The sequence below is a fragment of the Coregonus lavaretus genome (genome assembly GCF_964263955.1).
Source record: "Coregonus lavaretus genome assembly, chromosome: 1".
Lineage (NCBI taxonomy): Eukaryota > Metazoa > Chordata > Actinopteri > Salmoniformes > Salmonidae > Coregonus > Coregonus lavaretus.
Window position 1 is genome coordinate 80,740,811 of NC_139988.1, and position 20,387 is coordinate 80,761,197.

General features: G+C 40.5%; 1 protein-coding gene across 3 annotated transcripts in view; it reads right to left on the reverse strand.

Annotated features, from left to right (window-relative positions):
- LOC311135246 (vesicle transport through interaction with t-SNAREs homolog 1A-like) overlaps positions 1-20,387 on the reverse strand; it is a 187,844-nt gene that overhangs the window by 129,761 nt on the left and 37,696 nt on the right. For all 3 annotated transcript variants that reach the window (XM_084169186.1, XM_084169185.1, XM_084169187.1), the window contains one exon: positions 8,053-8,137. In XM_084169186.1, coding sequence (XP_084025312.1) covers positions 8,053-8,137 — 85 coding nt within the window. The remainder of the gene's footprint in view (positions 1-8,052; positions 8,138-20,387) is intronic.

Genomic DNA, 20,387 nt, shown 5'->3' on the forward strand with positions numbered 1-20,387 from the left:
AGTCCTCGCTTTTGTCTCCCATTTTTTCTGAAACAGTTTCTTTTAACGCTCATCCCAGTTGTTTTCTGAGCCCTCTCTCTTTCTCGCTCTCTCTTCCTCTCCCTTTCTCTCTCTCTCTCTCTGTGTCACTCCGAGGTCAGCGTGGCACTTTCTGCTGTGCGTACAGGGAGGTGTGTTCATAGTGGTTGTAACCTCAAAATAGCAGAAAATAAGCTGCTTTTTGGTTTGACATACGATTTCTACCATTTTAAAGGTGTTTTGCTGATACTTTGAGATAAGGCTTCGTTATAAATTATTATTACATGTTTATTATCTAACATGTTTACTAACAATTATTAATCGTAAGGTGTAATATGAGCACTTAGTTTCTTTTCTGCAAATATTTTGTGTTTGTTTAAGTGGCCTTATGTATCATTTATATCAATGTAATAATGAAAAATATTGCTGTATATGAAAACAGTTTTCATACTTTTATAAGTTGTAATATAACTATTCAAAAGTAACAGAAATGTGCATAGTTAATTTAAACATTGATCAGAATATGTCTTTAAACATTGTTGTATTAATGTTTACATCATTTAAGACATTTCAATCCAATGGATGATTTGTTGACCTTCCAATGGGCTTCATCCTTCATCTTGCCTTCTGTACTTAAAAAGGGGGAAATCTTTCTTATTGCAACGCTGCGACGAAGCAGAAAACGCTCAGAGAGGTCTTTCCTTCCTTCCAGTCTGAGCTTTATAGGTTAATAATTACTTAATGACTAGTTATGCTGATAGAAAGCCTGCTCTTTGTTGAAGCTAATCATTCTACTTAAGGTCTAATTACTGTAGATCCACCGCTTTCTCCTAACACCGTTGATCCCTGTTAGCTCTTAGCATCCACTGTGCAGACAAAATTGGCTGCTAACAAGATGCTATGCTAGCGATGCGAATGGAACTCTAACTGGAGCAGAAAGTCTACAGAAATCAGGAGTGAAGAGAATACTATCTATGGCAACTGGTCACTTTCATTTCTTACAAACATCTTACTAGCTTCATTCTGATATGGCCGCCATCAATGAGTCCACTTAACTTGAGCTAACATCGCAAGTCAGATTCTTGCGACAAACACCTGCGGACTCACAGACAGACAAGCAAACACGCAGATGAACCCCACACACACTCAAGTCTGTTGGTTGAGCTCTTGCATTGAGGGGTCTGTATGCAGGCTGGCCATTGTGTTGGGTTGGGGCCTTTGTCTGTGCAGGCTGAAACCAGCGATTGCACCTTAGCTACCACAGTTCAAGCGTAAACACTTTTTTGTGTGCCACAATATACACTGTTGCCAGTGGACCCCTAAATCCATGGAACAGCTGAGTCCTAGGGTGTCAAAGATAATGGCAATTTATTGCAATGTGAGGCTTTCTCATAGCCCCCCCCCCCTATAGTTTTCCCCCCTCAAACCGATTAAAATTAAGCCGTAAACATGTGAGGATGGAATTAGCACATTTAGCGAGTCTCCTCTTCCCACATCGCATTTTCTCTCTGGAGTGGCTGATCCCGGCAGCCAAACGCGGGTGCAAATTTTAATGACTCGCGTCGTTTTTGAAGTCCACATGAAAAAAGCGGCGCTCGCCGTTTGTGGCGGCGCTAGATATGGCAAGGCTGCGGCCGACCGTGATTGGGGGGGGCACACGCCGCCAACTCGGACTCGGGCTCTTCGATAGGATCGGTGTCATTTACCTCTTCATGATAAGACGCCTCGCTGACAAGGCCCGATTAGGAGAGAAAAAAATCATTATTACGAGGCCTTTCATCCGCCGGGGGGTTTACCGATAAACAGCTCGCCCATGGTTAGATTTACTGAAAGCAAAATGTTAGGCTATATGTTAAGGTGTATATGTTGGAAATACAGTTTCGGGCTATATTTGTGTATATTTCTTACTTCCTTGAGACAAAAGACATACATTTCCCCCCGAAAATATATTTAATAAAAGGCCTCCTTTCTACATAACTGCAAACTCAAGCTGTGAAATATTTAAGTCCCAGCTCTCAGCGCCATGAATCAAACCATTATCAAATAACTTCCTATTCTTTTTGAAACACAACACAGCATTCAGATTTTTATCAGACTACAAAAAAAACTAAGTTATTTAATATGCTATACCTCGAGGAAATCCACTTTAGCAAACTGTCCTTATAAAAGACAAATGAATAAGAACATACTGAAATATTCAAATGACACTCTGCCACAGAGTGAATAAACTGAAGCAGAAGTGGAGAAAGAGCCAACAAGGGATCTACAATGGGTAGCCTATATCTAAACATGGACTGCACAATGTATTTGTAAATGATGTAAATACATTGCATTAATCAATTTATAAATTAACTGCTTCTTGGATAAACTTATATTTCTGTATTTGGATATGATACAAAATTGATTAAGAGCAAATATTTGGGTAAATACAACAACTACCCCATGTGAAGCACTTTCTTCATACAATGTTATGCAGCCTTAAGCTAGAGACAAAGACGACCACGTAAACAACAATTAATTATATTAAGTTATTCAAACTATTAGCAACATCATATTTTGTGACTAACAAGATTCTCTGATAAATAAAGTACATTATATACTTTTGTTCCTTATCAAGTAAAAAATGAAATATCTATTTTGGCCAGTTACTAATATATTTATATTTCTTCCTTTTTCTTTGTTTTGCTTGCCCAAGAGCTGGATATGATATAATGATGCTAAATGACATTGACAGATATCGTTTGTTTTGTTCGATTTTGTCTTCTGTTACCTAATAGCACAAAACCAGTCAACATGGGCTATAAATGTGTTGACTCATGAGAAGAGAACAAGAAAAAATATTTATTAAAAGCCGGATCCTAAAAATAGTTCTGGGTATTGCTAAATATAGCTTGTTATGTCATTTGCTAAGTGTTTAGTCACAAGGATTTGAAGTGCAAGCATCACTTTGGTGGCTAAATACCAAAATAATGATGAAGTCTGATCTTAAGACAGAGTGGGGAGAAATAAAGAGAGTGAAAATAGAAAGAGAGAAAGAAAGGACTAGGAAAGGGAGAGATGGAGTGCGAGCCGGGGACAAGCGTGTGCCATGTTACTGGGGCACTCCAGCACCCATGGACTCACAGCAAGGCTCAAAGCCATGCTCTGCTTCAAACGGTAGCCAAGGAGTTTATGTTTACAAAACATATTTATTTATTTTTTCCATCCGATCATTTATCTATTTATTTATCTGTGTCCTGACGCTAGAGCCATGTTCGATGACGACGCTCTCTCCCTCCATCTCTTCCCCTCGCTTTTAATACCATTGCAGTTGGAAATCAAACCGCTCTAAAAACAAATTGATGTACTCTTTAATATAGTCGTCTCATCATTGCAGGGTCCTCGCGCGTCTGCCTTGGTGACAACTGCAGGGCTGCTTAGCTTAGACCACTATATCCGCCTACTGCATTGTTGGTCGCTTCAATGATTTATCACAAAAAAGAGAGAGAGTGGGACGGAGGGAGGGAGGGAAAGGGCTGTCGATTGAGTCATTGGCACCTTTGATTGACAAGGTCTAATCAGCTTATCTCAGTGCTAATAAAATTGATGGCCTGCAGTGCTGCTCTCTACCTGGCACAGCGTGAACTTTGGGCTGCCGAGGGGCCCCCAGGGGCCGGGCCCCGACCCGCTCTGCTTATCTAAACGGGGCTGAAATCAATCCCTAATGGTCTGTTTTCATTTTCCCACATCGATCGGGGGCCCGATCACCGGGGCCGTAAGCTGAGGAGCGATCTTGGCCTCATCGCTGGCCCCTTGAAAATGCAGAGATCTCTTTTCTCTTTTTTGAGCACGTTGTTGTTTGTTTCAGTTGCCTTGCTTGATTTAGACTGCTGAGCTTTAAAGGGGAAAAGGGTGGTTCAGTTGCTTTGCTTTATTTAGACTGCTGAGCTTTAAAGGGGAAAAGGGGGTTGACATTGTGGTGGAGCCAAGATTAGAGCCCTCCGTTTATTCTCCGTTAAGTCCAAAAGGGGCTCCTTAACCCTATCAGTTGTATTTACAAATGTCAATAAAAAATAAGGTCTGCCAAAGCAAAAACCTGATAAAAATGAATTGATATGAATGCTGTAAGTACAGAAAGTGTTTGCTCAGTGGGAAATGAATATCCAACTAGTCAGTGACAACTGTGTGGAGTTTGTGACAGGAACTATGTGAGCTTATTACAGTATAATAGACACCATGTCCTGGGATTTCCATTAATCTTCTATGTAGAAGAACCCCTTACCTTCTAATGACTCTTGTGTTGTTTGTGAGCGTCAAAAAGCAAAATGTGTGTTCGTGAGAGTCTCAGCTTTTCATAAATAGCTTTTAATAGTTTGTAGCTCAAACCATTTGGACTCTACAGACATTTCTGTAAAAAGACCCAGCCCCGGGCCCCTTCAAGATCCGCCCTTGTCTCACAAACACCGCTCTAGCTCAGCCTCTGGTAATAACACAGACAAACAGTTGGTATCTACGGATGTAGAAGAAATAGACGAATCAAATAGTACAACCCAGAAGTCTGTACCTCAAACACACTGTTTAAAAAGGCTTAGAAGTCCAAAACTCGCTGGCGTTACAGTGGATTGGGTTAAAGGGATAGTTCGAGATTTTGGCAATACATTTTTCTTCTTCTACATAAGCAGAGTCAGATGTACTGATTTTATGTCTCTGCTTGCAGTTTGAATGAAGTTGAAGGTCGTTTCTGGAGGGATTGCTAACTAGCGTTAGCACAACGACTAGAAGAGAGTTCACTCTGGGTAAGTAGAAAAAAAGGGCTTACATGTAAAATTACATTACTTCAAAACAAAAGTGTTCCATCCAACAAATGTACACAGGTGCAGGGTATAAATAATACACTCCCAGGAGCATCTAATGTTTAAACAGTGTAAAGGTATTTCTCAAATTATTCTTTACCAGATTTTGCCAAATTAGGTAAATTATCAATTGAGTATGCACGTGTAGTGTATAGATATGTACTGTATATGTGTATGTCCTTCAAACGAAGCCAGTATATTGTCTTAATCGCCCCTCAGTAAACTAAACCAACTCTACCCTCTACCTCGCCAACTGACTCTAATCAAGGGGAGAGAGCTCGTCAGTACATCTTAAAATGTTTAATCTGCCATGCCATCTCTCTCTAAACATGCCCAATCAGACCCCTCTCACAGCTTCACAAAGTCAAATCAGAATCTGACACCTCTTTGATTTGGAGTCAGTCTGGCCTCCTCCCATTGAGGGCTTGCAGACACCCCTGATGCAAACTACATGCCTACCTCCTGTACTTTAACAGGCTAGCCCTCGTGTCTGCATGTTCATACGCGCCTCTTAAGTCTGCCCCCTTCTCTCTTCAAGTTCTATACTTTATTTATGAGACAAACAGAGGCTGGTTCTTAAGGGTGCGTGTGGTAAATAGCCCGGCATGTCCACAGAGCCTTCTCAATATCCCTCAAAGGGCCTTCAGTGCTCTTGGCAAGCCTGCGCTTTGCTAAATACACTGGAGAGAGAGAAAGAGAAAAAACTGAGCTAAAATTCTATTCTGTGAAGATTCACCATCTCAAAAAACTGAGAGGACCTGTTCTTTAAAAAAAAAAAAAAAATGTGTGGTCATTAAGTGGAATGTTATCGATGCCAAAGTAAAGGGGGCAAGCGGCAGTTGGAGCTCCATCTTTTTCTCTTCCTTTGCTCAGGATTGGTCAATTATAGTACCTATGGGGCATAATTATATATTGTGTGGATTTGGAAGGTAACTTTGAATGATTGTGAAATAGCTACACTAACTGTTTTTCAATACGCGTACTTATTAGCGTACTTATTAGCCGCTTGAGTAGAGTTAAGGTTTCTGGTAACAAAGTATATTTACAACCAGAGTAAGTTGTTAATTGGAAAAAACACACTGCACTAATTATTCTTCTTTAACCCTTTGTAGACAATACACCCCTACATTCAACATTTCAATGCGCATCTTATAACAATTTACATTTAGATTTGAGTCATTTAGCAGATGCTCTTATCCAGAGCGACTTACAGGAGCAACTCGGGTAAAGTGCCTTGCTCAAGGGCACAGACAGATTTTTCACTTAGTCGGCTCAGGATTCTAACCAGCGACCTTTCGGTTTCTGGCTCAACGCTCTTGACTGCTAGGCTACCTGCCGCCATCTTAAAATGTAGAAATGTTTATGCTTCAAAATGATTAATAAAAGCCAGGTATACACGCTTGTCGACATAATAATAATTATAATTATAATGATTATAATGATTATTATTATTCTCTTTTAGTTTGAAAGCGAGATCACTGAATGAGGCATTTACTAAGCCAAACAGGAGAATTGAGTGCTTGCACGAAATGAAAACTACAATGAAAAACACAAAAAGACAAACCAAAATTATCCAGAATCGGATTTTCTCCACAGTATTTGATCATGTGTTGTGGTGGTGTGATTGTCCATTGATGTAAATATGCAGTACAGGGTGTGGAAGCAGGATTGGTTCACAACGCTACTGGATGCAGGATGCAGGAAAACTGGACAAAAATGGGTCAGTCGGCCACTTCAATTTACAAACCACTTGGATGGATGACGCTAGTCAATGTTTGGGCTCTCAGTGCATATATTCCTTGTGTGTCTGGGTCCTCAACATATGGGAGTTCTAAGCTTGTTTGTTGTTAGTGGTCTGACAGTGTTCCCAACGTGCCTGTTCTGTTGCTACCTAGTTGAGTTCTCTGAGCGTTGGTCCTCCCTGACCGTTTGTTGTTTGAGGTTGTGCATCTGAGCGAATGGCCGGGGCCGACAGGAGGGCGGGGGGGGGGGGGGGGGGGGTCGCAGATTAAACACAAGGGGGAAAAGGCTCATACCCCACCAAACCCCAAACACACTGCTGGTGTGGACCTGAGCAGTAAGCAGTGTGTGTGGGACCAGGGGCATTGATAAACAGACAATGTTCTCAGTTAGCTGCACACACAGAGCAGATGAGACGGCCACTGGCAACGAGGGGTCAGAGGGTGCACGGCTAGCCTTTACTGTGGAAAGTACTGGGCCCAGGAGGTAGAGAACGCGGTTAGACCACAGCACATTTTTTAACACCAACCAACGGGCGCGACGAAACATCAAAACGAGTCATTCGACTGAAAGATATGACTGAATGGAATCAAAATACCGGCTGCCGCAGAGTTCGACACGGTGAAAACAGGAATAATATAAGTCTCGGAGATCATCAGAGAATCATATGAAACAACATTTTTAAGCAGAGAATGCAGATTGTATTTATGAATTTGTGAGTTCTACTTACTGAACATCAAAAGGCAGTGGTCTGCGCACCCCTTTTTCGACTTGAATTATTAAAAGCTGTCGATGTCGCACACACGCGCCACCCCTCCATTATAGTGTAAATTAACAAACTTTTCTAAACTACAGCGGAAGCCACAGAAAGCCAGTTAATACTTCAAGAATGAGCTTTGATATCTCTCTAAAGAATACACTGTGACTGAATAATGTGGTGACTGTCAGAAAAAATATATCTGGTTTTAATCTATTTCAAATCCAAATGAGTCTCATTTTCCTATATATAAAAGATAAAAACAAACCTTGATAGTGAGGATAAAACATGATGGGCGATTTATTTAGTGATGTTTATTGTGCTTTGTTTGGTTCTCCGAAGTAAGACGTAGTGGAGGAAACGCTGATGTTATTTATTTCAGTAGACCAGTCTTTTTGGAGCTATAAAAAAAAAGCACCTCTCACTCACAGACACACAGAGGCATGGGAGAAGAAGCGCGTGTGCTTTTCCGGGAGCCGAACAAGGAGCAGCGTAGCCCGCTCTGTCGCCCGTACACCTCTTTCTCCCTCGCTCGCCTTTGATGTGCTCCTGAAAATGTCACCAGTCGTCAAGTCGGCAGTTTTATATGTTTACTTTCTCTCCACCTCGCATAAGAGCGAGACAATTTGCTGTCGCTCAATCACACACCCCAACCCCCACCTCTAATTTCATAACACTCCCTTCCCATCCAAATAGAACGCATACCGGTTTCCACTGCTATCTGGTAGCCAGCTTCCAGCCTCCGAGATGACCTTTCCAGCTTCTCTGTGTTGTCCAACAGATGTGCTCTCTAAAACAAATGGGAGAAAAAACAGACAGAAAACAGAAAAATAATGATTGAGAGGGCTGGGAAGCGTTTCAGAGAAACATCTCAACACTGTCACCAAACACTGACCAACATTACGACCACAACAGCAATAGCACTGGCCAGCACCAATAAACATCATTAACAACCACGTGTAGCTGGTGAAATATTGGCAACATGCATGTTGAGCTTGGGTATATGGCATAGTTGTTACTGTTGAAATGTTTTCAAAATGGATAATAAAGTATCTATTCTTATTCAATATTAAAATGAGAAGCACCAGATGGTTCTTCTCTTTTTTAATTGAGATTTCCCCTCCTCGTCTCATTCATAGTCTTCTGCAACTCATTACTTGACATTTAGCGTGGAGGGCAAAGTTAAGGGAGGGAGGAAGAACTAATTGAGATGTAATAAATTATCATTTGCAGCTTTCAAGTAAAAAAATATATATATATAAAATAAAAACTGTCAAGGCGATGGCTTTGGAATTAAGGAGAAAACCTTAATTAAAGTGGAAATCAAACGCATTTACTCTCCTAATGTATTTGGTTATGGAACATAAGACATGTATTGCTTTCTAGAATGTTCTACTGGTGTGGCACATGGCTGGTGAGACAGTATAATGCCTCAGAGGACACCATAGGACCATATTATGCCAAATCATTTGGAAGTGTATTACGTAAAAAGTGAGTAGTGAAACGTAACATTAGCCTATAATATAATTAGTGAATGAACATAAAAACACTAAAACAAATAGCAAAACACACACCAAAAAAATTAACACACCAGCATGTACCATGCAATCATATAAACAATGACCAGTGACATATTTACACCATAAACAAAATGGACACTGATATACATTGAGAATAATGGAATCTAGGGAATATTACACGGCATACAGAATAGTTATACATGTGCAATCAGCATATGTACAGCAGACCTTTACCTGTGCTGACCAGTTAGTATTGGCCACTCACTATACTAGATGATCCTAGTATAGACTAACATAAATCCTTACAGCCATGAGTTACAGTGACAGAATACATCTCACGACTGCATATCAAGCCTTGCACACAGAGTGCATTGCATGTTGACTTATTCATAGGTATCAATAAATGACAAGGCTGCCCATTGAAATGATCTAATGTACACTAGTTCTAAGGTACTTTGTGTTTCATTTTTTTTTTAAACAAGTGAGTAATTAGATCATTGTCTGTTCTGTGTATCTAGCTAGATACTAGTGGGAGTTGTTATAGGCTAATACATTTGGCATCAAGAATATCTGTGAATGCCAACATCCATAGCAACCCGTTCTTTTTCTTAAAGAAATCTAAATGGTTGTTCTTCCATTCATTGCTGGCAATTCTTTCTAAGCCAAGACGAGGTCAGATCTTGTTGCATCGTGTGACCCAGAAATTAAAGGGATAGTTCACCCAAATTACATATTGGTTTCCTTAGCCTGTAAGCAGGTGAGAGTGAGATGGCAATCCATGCTTTGGTTTAGTTTCCCTGGCACTGTTTCCAAATGCTAACCTTTTAGCATTTGTGGCACAAATCCCATTCAAGTCAAAGGACCGATATTAGCATTTTTCTCGCATCATGTTAAAATAATCTGTAAGTGACTGTTGAGCTTCACAATCAATTTGAGACAATTAAAAAATCTGTGGGAATGATGCGTGAAAAATTCTAATGTCGGTCCCATGATTTGTGCCACAAATGCTAAAACATTAGCATTTGAAAACAGTGCCAGGGAAACTAAACCAAAGCATGGCTTGCTGTCATACCTTGTCCATAGACTGTTTACAGCTTAAGGACACCAATATGTGATTTGGAAATTTGGGTGCACTATCCCTTTAATGTGATATTGCCACAATACCACATTCAATGTCATTGTATTATTAGATTATAAACGGTCCTTACAATCTCATGCAGATCAAGTTATGAGGAAAAGTTACAGAGTCAAGGGTTGTAACATCTTGCATAATAACTTGAACTCAAGCATACATCTAGGCGTACATAAAGGTAATTTGCCTTGGGATTCTCCAGTCTTTCAGTAGTCAAGCCTTTACTGAACCTACATGTGACGTTTTAAACCCTTTCAACACCAGGTATGTTATGCAAGCCCAACAAGACTACCGTAGATGTACCATAGATCCACCACTTAGATGAATGGTAACTCTCTCTGCGAAAGGGGTTTACACCCGTTTTGAAAGGGAGGGAGGGGAGCACTGGAATCTCTAGTTGTAGTTAAGCTATCAAAATACAGACCAGCTAATGTCTCAAAGGACATAAAATAGAAAAAATAAGATGACATCCCACTTTTCAAAGTTTGACAAATCAAAGGGAGGGGAAAAGATAAGAAAAACTGCCTCTGAACCTTTTTCTTTCCTACCCATCTTCTCCTCGCTGGTGGACAGATGTCATTTAAAAAATGACAGAAATACTTTTCAATAGTTAAAGGGAGGGAGGGGACGGAGGGTCGGGGGGGGTGATGGTGGGAGAGAGTGAGGTGGTGACAAGGAGGGACGGAGGGAGAGAGTTGAAGGGTGGTGGGTGGCTGGGTGTGCAGTGTGACGGTGGTGTTGTGCAGTGTGATGGTGGTGGTGGGATGGTGGTGTGTGGGGAGAGAGAAGGAAGCCAGCTCGGCTTAATGAGCCCCTATGGATCAGCGGAGATGGAGGGGACGTATTGACATGCAACGCTTAAGCTAATACACCTAGACCATGGCTGTGTGCCTCGGAGCACAAGGCAGCCGGGGATACTGACAGAGTAGCTCGCTCCCCCGTTCTTCAAAGAGCTCAAGTGATTAGTATGTTATCATTACCATTCGAAACGTGATTTTCCTATTCCCTCTCGGCAAAGGTGACACGTCTCGGGGAGACGGCCAGCAGACTAGCTGCAGTGAAAAGCCACTTCAAAGCTTCTCTCCCTCCTTTCTCTCCTCTCCATCCTCCCTCTCTCTCTCTCTCGTTCTATACTATTTTCGGGGGGAGGGGTGGGAGGTATTCGGTGATGTGCTGGTTGTGGGGGGGGGGTCATTAGAATAATGTACCCAGCCAGGTTTGACGCTGACGGAACCTGAAGGAAGGGGTGAGAGTGCAGGCCAGCCGGCACAGATCCTGTAATGACACCGCGTCACCGGCGGCCTTATAACGACTTCAGGCAGATGTATAAACCGACCGACAGGAAATAATGGAGACGACACCAAAAACACCCGAGAATTAAGAGAATAAAAACACCTCAGGATGCTTCAGCTATTCCTAAAAATGCAAAGATGTCATCTTAACACACTAGCGTGGTCCTCGTACACGAAACCAACATATTTTGTAGGTCCGAGTTCTAAACATGTACCTTATCCATAATCCAATACCTACATTCGACAACAGCCCAAAACAACACTACTTTACCTGTATAACCATCTCTCTACTTATGCAATGGGACAAGAAGATGGAATCAGGGCAGAATTTCACCCTTTAGAAATGTGATGGTGCATTTCCCTGAGCCACCCAGTCAGCTTGAGCATCTTCCCTGCTACCCATTTCAATAAGAGGAAGTACCAAGTTGCTGGCCTCTCCTGGGGAGCTACAACTGTCTGACTGTGTAGAGCATGGAGCATGCACACATGACTATATGTCGCTTTGGATAAAAGCATCTGCTAAGTGGCATTTTTCAAGCCTTGACCCCTGTGGCTATGACAGAGGAGCCGAGTCACCAAAATATCATAAGAATAAACACATAAACACACACACACACACACACACACACACACACACACACACACACACATACACATTGACCTATAAAAAAATACCTGCCATATACCTCCTAGAGAAAATGATAATGGCCTGTTATCTAAATAATGTATCTTCTTCGCATGCAACTAAACATAAAACAATTTAAAAACAGCACATGATAAATATTATGCGTCTGCGAGCACATTGGTGCGCGCCCCTTCCCAATTTCCGCGTATGCATGTATGGCTTTTTATCTGATGCCTACACTTGCAACAAAGACCTTCTTAGAAATTATACAAATTAGGCAGCCGCAGAACATCTGCAGCTCAAAATCATCTCTTCCTTCACTTTTTCTACTACTTTTTTCAATATCAAACAACGACGGTTACTATCACCATTTTCCAAAGTTCCCATGATTCCTTATTACTTCAATAAGGGGGGGGGGAAGAGAGAGTCAAAGTGAATAATGATGACAGCTGTGATTCAGACGGACTGTGTGATCTTCTCCGCGGTTTGTTTGGGACTTGTAAAATGAGGAATTACAAGTGTCAAACAGCTGAGAATATGGGTGCTAAATATTTAAACATGTTTTCCAGCTGAGGAAAAAGTATCGTTTTTAAAAGGGGGCTTAAGTGTGAATAAGCTGCGCCAGCCTTTGATTCAAATGCAGGAAGAATGGGAGGAAAAAGGAGCAGATAGAAGGGTTGATATGGTGAAGAGGGCGGGAATCAAACACAATTAAATAGCGGTGTGTTCCACAGGGGAAGACAGGTGAGGTAACGAAAGGTTTCTCCTGACCTGAGGCAAGGGGGAAATGCACCGTGTCAAGGTGGAGGAAAGAGAAAAATAAGAAGTCTGGAGAGAAAAGGGTTCTAAATTATGAATGGAAGTGAATGGAGGGTGGCTTTGATAGGAATAGCATTACTCAGCTCCAGGAAACACAACAAAAACATTATACACATTCACAGACGACATTACAAACACAAGCACACATCCACACACAGAGATGAACAGTAAGTTGCATGTTGCCTAAAGACATGCTCCAAAAGATGTGCTTAAGCATGGCCGACTCATCTTTAAATTTATATTTTTCTTTGTCTAACTACCTCTAAGTAACTTAGTGCCTCCAAAGTTACAATGGATATATCAATAGATATTCCTGTTGACAATTGTGTACTGTTATTAATTCTGAATGACGATTGAAGAGTGGAACCTGGTCAGTTAACGGAATGAGTGATGAGAATTTTACTCCAGCAGGTTCATATAGACCTATATCGTTAATAAACGAAGATCAGAAGAAACCACCACCGTTTGCTGTCTGTTTGAATTCAGGCTAAAACTGAACTCCAAATGAGGTTACATTACATTTCATGTCAGCAAGTGGTATTTCACCAGCTTTCTGGCAGCCCATGGCCACCAACCATGCTCACTCCCAGCCTGTGTTTACATGTGTTCAAACCAGAAGAGACCATCCAAGCCCCTCTATTGTCAGTCTCATAATATAAAAACCAAGCACCTTGCTTATTCAACAGTATCCTATGGGAAAAGGTATAGAATGGTGGCGATGTAATGGTGGGGGTCGCATCAATATGGTGGTGGGAAGATGGTGCTAGATTGTTGCGCGAGAACAGCAGATAGGAGATCCCCTATGACGACATTACATAAAGCTTCCTCAGGCAACATTTTACACAAAGCCATATAACAAACGCAACAAAGATATGTACTGTACAAACCAATAGTAACACAAAAGCTGGAGAAAAGAAAACTGAGCCAAGATTATTTTCAGCCTTCAAAGACATTTCAAAGTGTCATTAGATGAAGTATTGTTACAGTATATGAATGTCTCTTTCCTTTGATGAAGTGATAAAATAAGCCAGAAAAAAAGCACCAATCCAGAATGTATTCATCGATTACATTGAAATATTCTATATAGAAGGTACAGTTGAAGTCGGAAGTTTACATACACCTTAGCCAAATACATTTCAACTCAGTTTTTCACAATTCCTGACATTTACTTAAAGTAAAAATTCCCTGTCTTAGGTCAGTTAGGATCACCACTTTATTTTAAGAATGTGAAATGTCAGAATAATAGTAGAGAGAATAATTTATTTCAGCTTTTATTTATTTCATCACATTCACAGTGGGTCAGAAGTTTACATACACACAATTAGTATTTGGTAGCATTGCCTTTAAATTGTTTAACTTGGGTCAAACGTTTCGGGTAGCCTTCCACAAGCTTCCCACAATAAGTTGGGTGAATTTTGGCCCATTCCTCCTGACAGAGCTGGTGTAACCGAGTCAGGTTTGTAGGCCTCCTTGCTCGCACACGCTTTTTCAGTTCTGCCCACAAATGTTCTATAGGATTGAGGTCAGGGCTTTGTGATGGCCACTCCAATATCTTGACGTTGTTGTCCTTAAGCCATTTTGCCACAACTTTGGAAGTATGCTTGGGGTCATGTCCATTTGGAAGACCCATTTGCGACCAAGCTTTAACTTCCTGACTGATGTCTTGAGATGTTGCTTCAATATATCCACATAATTTTCCTTCCTCATGATGCCATCTATTTTGTGAAGTGCACCAGTCCCTCCTGCAGCAAAGCACCCAAACAGCATGATGCTGCCACCCCCGTGTTTCACGGTTGGGATGGTGTTCTTCGGCTTGCAAGCATCCCCCTTTTTCCTCCAAAAATAACGATGGTCATTATGGCCAAACAGTTCTATTTTTGTTTCATCAGACCAGAGGACATTTCTCCAAAAAGTACGATCTTTGTCCCCATGTGCAGTTGCAAACCATAGTCTGTCTTTTTATGGCGGATGTGGAGCAGTGGCTTCTTCCTTGCTGAGTGGCCTTTCAGGTTATGTCGATATAGGACTTGTTTTACTGTGGATATAGATACTTTTGTACCTGTTTCCTACAGCATCTTCACAAGATCCTTTGCTGTTGTTCTGGGATTGATTTGCACTTTTCGCACCAAAGTACGTTCATCTCTAGGAGACAAAATGCGTCTCCTTCCTGGGCGGTATAACGGCTGCGTGGTCCCATGGTGTTTATACTTGCATACTATTGTTTGTACAGATGTACGTGGTACCTTCAGCTGTTTGGAAATTGCTCCCAAGGAAGAACCAGTATTGTGGAGGTCTTTAATTTTTTTTCTGAGGTCTTGGCTGATTTCTTTTGATTTTCCCATGATGTCAAGCAAAGAGGCACTGAGTTTGAATGTAGGCCTTGAAATACATCCACAGGTACACCTCCAATTGACTCAAATTATGTCAATTAGCCTATCAAAAGCTTCTAAAGCCATGACATCATTTTTTTGAATTTTCCAAGCTGTTTAAAGGCACAGTCAACTTAGTGTATGTAAACTTCTGACCCACTGGAATTGTAATACAGTGAATTATAAGTGAAATAATCTGTCTGTAAACAATTGCTGGAAACATTACTTGTGTCATGCACAAAGTAGATGTCCTAACCGACTTGCCAAAACTATAGTTTGTTAACAAGAAATTTATGGAGTGGTTGAAAAACTAGTTTTAATGACTCCAACTTAAGTGTATGTAAACCTCCGACTTCAACTGTATGCACCTAATATCATAATTATACTGAAAACGGATCACTCCACCATCTTTTTTACAAGAACAAATACAAAACTACAACAACAATAGCATTACTACTACATCCTGACTACACAAGGCTTACAGTAAGTGCTATAGATGGAAGTAACAAGGGCAAAATACACAATCCACTAATTCAGCATGATATTGAGCAGCCACGATTGCTGAGCATCAAGATGTTGATAGTTATCTGGTAAAATAGTGGGCGGGCCTTCTGGGGTTTACCCCTCCAACACTGTCCTTTATCCCTGCTTTTTACCCCATATGTGTTTTGAAAAGAGTGTGCTATCAGAAATAATACCTTTTCAGATTTGTACAGAAAATGTCTTTCATTGAATTTATCCCCATAGAGGCGCATAAGAACCTCAGAAATAACCTTGGCCTTTAGGCTGCAGAGATGAGGGCATAAAGATATTCAGAAAGGAATGGAATCTAAAAAGGATAGCAATAGAGGAACTTACCTCTTCACGTAACTTTATCAACTGCCACGTGAAAGCAAAGAGAGAGAGAAATAGAGGGAAGGAAAGATGAAAAGGAAAGACATGGCAGGAAGCAGATCATGCGGCTGGGTAAAGAATTAACCTTGACGATTTATCGGTTTGCATGTTTAGCATTTAAAAATCACAGACAAGCACATTAAACGAAGCTAAACATGAGACTCACGCATACTTTTTTGAACAAACAAAGATCAAGTTCTCTCGCTGTCACATTAGACAACTAGAGGGAATGGATTGCTCGACTCGCAGTGTCTAAACTAGCATCATCAAGGAAGTCACATCACAACACTTGATATGGCAAAAAGGGGAAAAAATACTAGATCTCACTGTACAGTAGGAAAATACAGTTTGGGTACAGTGTGCATAGAAGCTTAAATGAAGGAATATACACTACCGGTCAAAAGTTTTAGAACACCTACTCATTCAAGGGTTTTTCTTTATTTTTACTATTTTCTACAGCGTAGAATAAAAGTGAAGTCATCAAAATTATGAAATAACACATATGGAATCATGTAGTAACCAAAGAAGTGTTAAACAAACCAAAATATATTTTAAATTTGAGATTCTTCAAATAGCCATCCTTTGCCCTGATGACAGCTTTGCACACACTTGGCATTCTCTCAACCAGCTTCATGAGGTAGTCATCTGGAATGCATTTCAATTAACAGGTGTGCCTTCTTAAAAGTTAATTTGTGGAATTTATTTCCTTCTTAATTCGTTTGAGCCAATCAGTTGTATTGTGACAAGGTGGGTGGGGGGATATACAGAAGATAGCCCTATTTGGTAAAAGACCAAGTCCATATTATGGCAATAACAGCTCAAATAAGCAAAGAGAAATGACAGTCCATCATTACTTTAAGACATGAAGGTCAGTCAATAAGGAACATTTCAAGAACTTTGAAAGTTTCTTCAAGTGCAGTCGCAAAAACCATCAAGCGCTATGATGAAACTGGCTCTCATGAGGAACGCCACAGGTGTAGCCCATGTAGCTCAGTTGGCAGAGCATGGCGCTTGCAACGCCAGGGTTGTGGGTTCGATTCCCACGGGGGGCCAGTATGGAAACAAAATTAATGTATGCACTCACTAACTGTAAGTCGCTCTGGATAAGAGTGTCTGCTAAATGATAAAAATGTAAAATTAATGGAAGACCCAGACTTACCTCTGCTGCAGAGGATAAGTTCATTAGAGTTACCAGCCTCAGAAATGTTTGCCCAAATGAATGCTTCACATAGTTCAAGTATCAGACACATCTCAACATCAACTGTTCAGAGGAGACTGTGTGAATCAGGCCTTCATAGTCGAATTGCTGCAAAGAAACAACTACTAAAGGACACCAATAAGCAGAAGAGACTTGTTCAGGCCAAGAAACATGAGCAATGGACATAAGACCCATGGAAATGTGTCCTTTGGTCTGGAGTCCAAATTGGAGATTTTTGGTTCCAACCACTGTGTCTTTGTGAGACGCGGTGTGGGTGAACGGATGATCTCCGTATGTGTATTTCCCACTGTAAAGCATGGAGGAGGAGGTGTTATGGTGTGGGGGTGCTTTGCTGGTGACACTGTCTGTGATTTATTTAGAATTCAAGGCACACTTAACCAGCATGGCTACCACAGCATTCTGCAGCGATACGCCATCCCATCTGGTTTGCGCTTAGTGGACTATCATTTGTTCTTCAACAGGACAATGACCCAACACACCTCCAGGCTGTTTAAGGGCTATTTTACCAAGAAGGAGAGTGATGGAGTGCTGCATCAATCCCCCGACCTCAACCCAATTGAGATGGTTTGGGATGAGCCGGACCGCAGAGTGAAGGAAAAGCAGCCAACAAGTGCTCAGCATATGTGGGAACTCCTTCAAGAAAGGCATTCCAGGTGAAGCTGGTTGAGAGAATGCCAAGAGTGTGCAAAGCTGTCATCAAGGCAAAGGGTGGCTATTTGAAGAATCTCAAATGTATTTTGATTTGTTTAACAATTTTTTGATTACTACATGATTCTATATGTGTTATTTCATAGTTGTGATGTCTTCACTATTATTCTACAATGTAGAAAATATAAAAAAATAAAGAAAAACCCTTGAATGAGTAGGTGTTCTAAAACCTTTGACCGGTAGAGTATATATATTTTATATGTACCTCTGCAGGATCCCAGGGAAATAGCAAAAAAGATACACAGATATGCCTTTTTTATTCTATATTGTGAAATGTAGAACCATTCCATCAATGGTGACATATTGTCAATATTTCATGTACCTCAATACAGATTCCTGCTGTTTGGATTATGTATGGATACCCATGTGAGGGCTCCTGTGTTATACATATAGTGTACATAAATACATAACGGTAGAGCTTATTATCAGGACAACTGTTACCGGGGGTCATGAAAAATGAATCTTAGCATTAGTTATTCATTTTTGATGATAGAGAATGTCAAATTCAAAGTGGGGTAAATAGAAGATATTCCCTACTGTTGTTCCTTTATATATTTAATAGAGAGAGACATCGGAGGACGGCAACAACTCAATTCGAGCTTAATGACAATTAAAAGGATGCTTCCACAACCTGCTCTTTATGTAGGGGAGCGACATGGAGAGGGGGCTTATCATGTGAACGCAACATAATTTAGTAGAGGAGGGGAAGGACAAGTTTCTTAATTTGTTAGCTGTTGCAGGTGATTTTTATCTCCATTTCTTGGGCGAGATTAAAGGTTAGCAGATCTGAAGGGAGGCTCAGGGACACATTACTCTCCTCTCATCTCACTTTGTATGTGGTGGTCATTTTGAATTTGGCTAGTTTTAAATAATAATTTACTATGATATCAGAAAAGAGGCAGGAGGACTTGGATCATAAATTATGAACTTGACTGTCGAGAAGAAAGAAAAAGCCTTGGTGGAAACTAAACTATTAAAAGTATTAGTTGTCGTGGCCACAGTCGTCAGGAATAACAGGCTCCTCTGAAAGGGACTCACACCGAAGAGTTAAGAAGGAAGCAGCCACCCAGTCGGTTAACTTGATTAGAAATTTAAGCACAATTATGTCAGTGTAACTTTAATTTTACGTTATACTCTTGACGGATGACTATTAGCATTTGAGAGAGTGAGAGAAAATAAACAGCCATATCTGTCTGGAGTGGCACCATCAATATTATTGTCACAGTTCAATAAAAAATATATATTCTATAATATGGTTATTTGAAGACAACTATACTTAAAAATATAATACTTTGAATTAGGGTGGTAACATTTTTAACATGTCTGATTGATGTTTAAAAACGTATGTACTTTTAGTAAGCTTTCCCCGATTTAATTACAAAAAAAAATCCAATTACAAATATGTAATGAATATATAATCATAAAGTATTGTAATTCTGAGTTTAAAAAAGTAAAATACCATGGAAGGGCAAATCTGAAGAACATTTCCAAAAAGGTCTGAGAATAAATGTATAACTGCCCCACTATCAAGCGATATAGTATCTCTCGTGTGAGAGAATGAAATAAAAGGAGTTGAAGAAAATATCTAAAAAGTAAAACTGCTTTATGTTTGTGTGCTGAGAGTTGCATTTTAGGGAGCCACTGGCCTTGGGGAACTCGGCAGCAACAGACAGGCTAACAAATAAATACAAAAACGTAGCAAAGAAATAGGGTTTTCTTCCCTCTGCAGACTGGAAACGGTCCTTTATTTCAAAGGTCACAACCCCCTGCGTTGAATGCATTATTGAGGGGGCCAAAGTTTAAAACTACACTACAGATGTGGCTATTTAGGTTTTGAACAGGCCAGCCAGAGCCGCCGATCACACTCCGCAGTCCTGCCGTCCAATTCAATGAGAACCAAACAAAAGTTGTTCCATCTTATTTGTGCTGCTTGGCCGATTGTAAGTCGCCGTGGAGGATTTGCTGAAACTATATGAGGGGTTTTTGTGCTTGGTGTTCTCATTTTTTTCTCCACATAGCTTTATTTTCTTTGACATCCATTCTTTTAAAATGTAACCCATAATGCTAGCTTTGCTCCAGAGAAATAAAGTGGTAAACACAGAATATTGTAAATGTTATAATTACGCCTCCATGAGCGCCTTTCCTCCGTTTTTTTAAAGCCAGCCAGTATTCAGAATTGCACTGCTGCAATTTTTCTGTTATGATAATCAGCAGATTTTTCAAACAAATATTTTTTTCATTCAATACGGAATTCGATACAAGTGGTAATCTGCTTCCTTTGTAGCCTGTAAAATCTGGTCCATGCTGGCTCAAACCAGCACAATCTCTTGTGGCCAAGCCTTCTGCTGTGACTGAAATCGAAACTATTCCGTAGAGTGTTCATGTGCGAAAAATGTATGTGTGTGTGGTAGATTGTGTGTGTGTGTGTGTGTGTGTCTGAGTGTGTGAATTGCATACAGAGT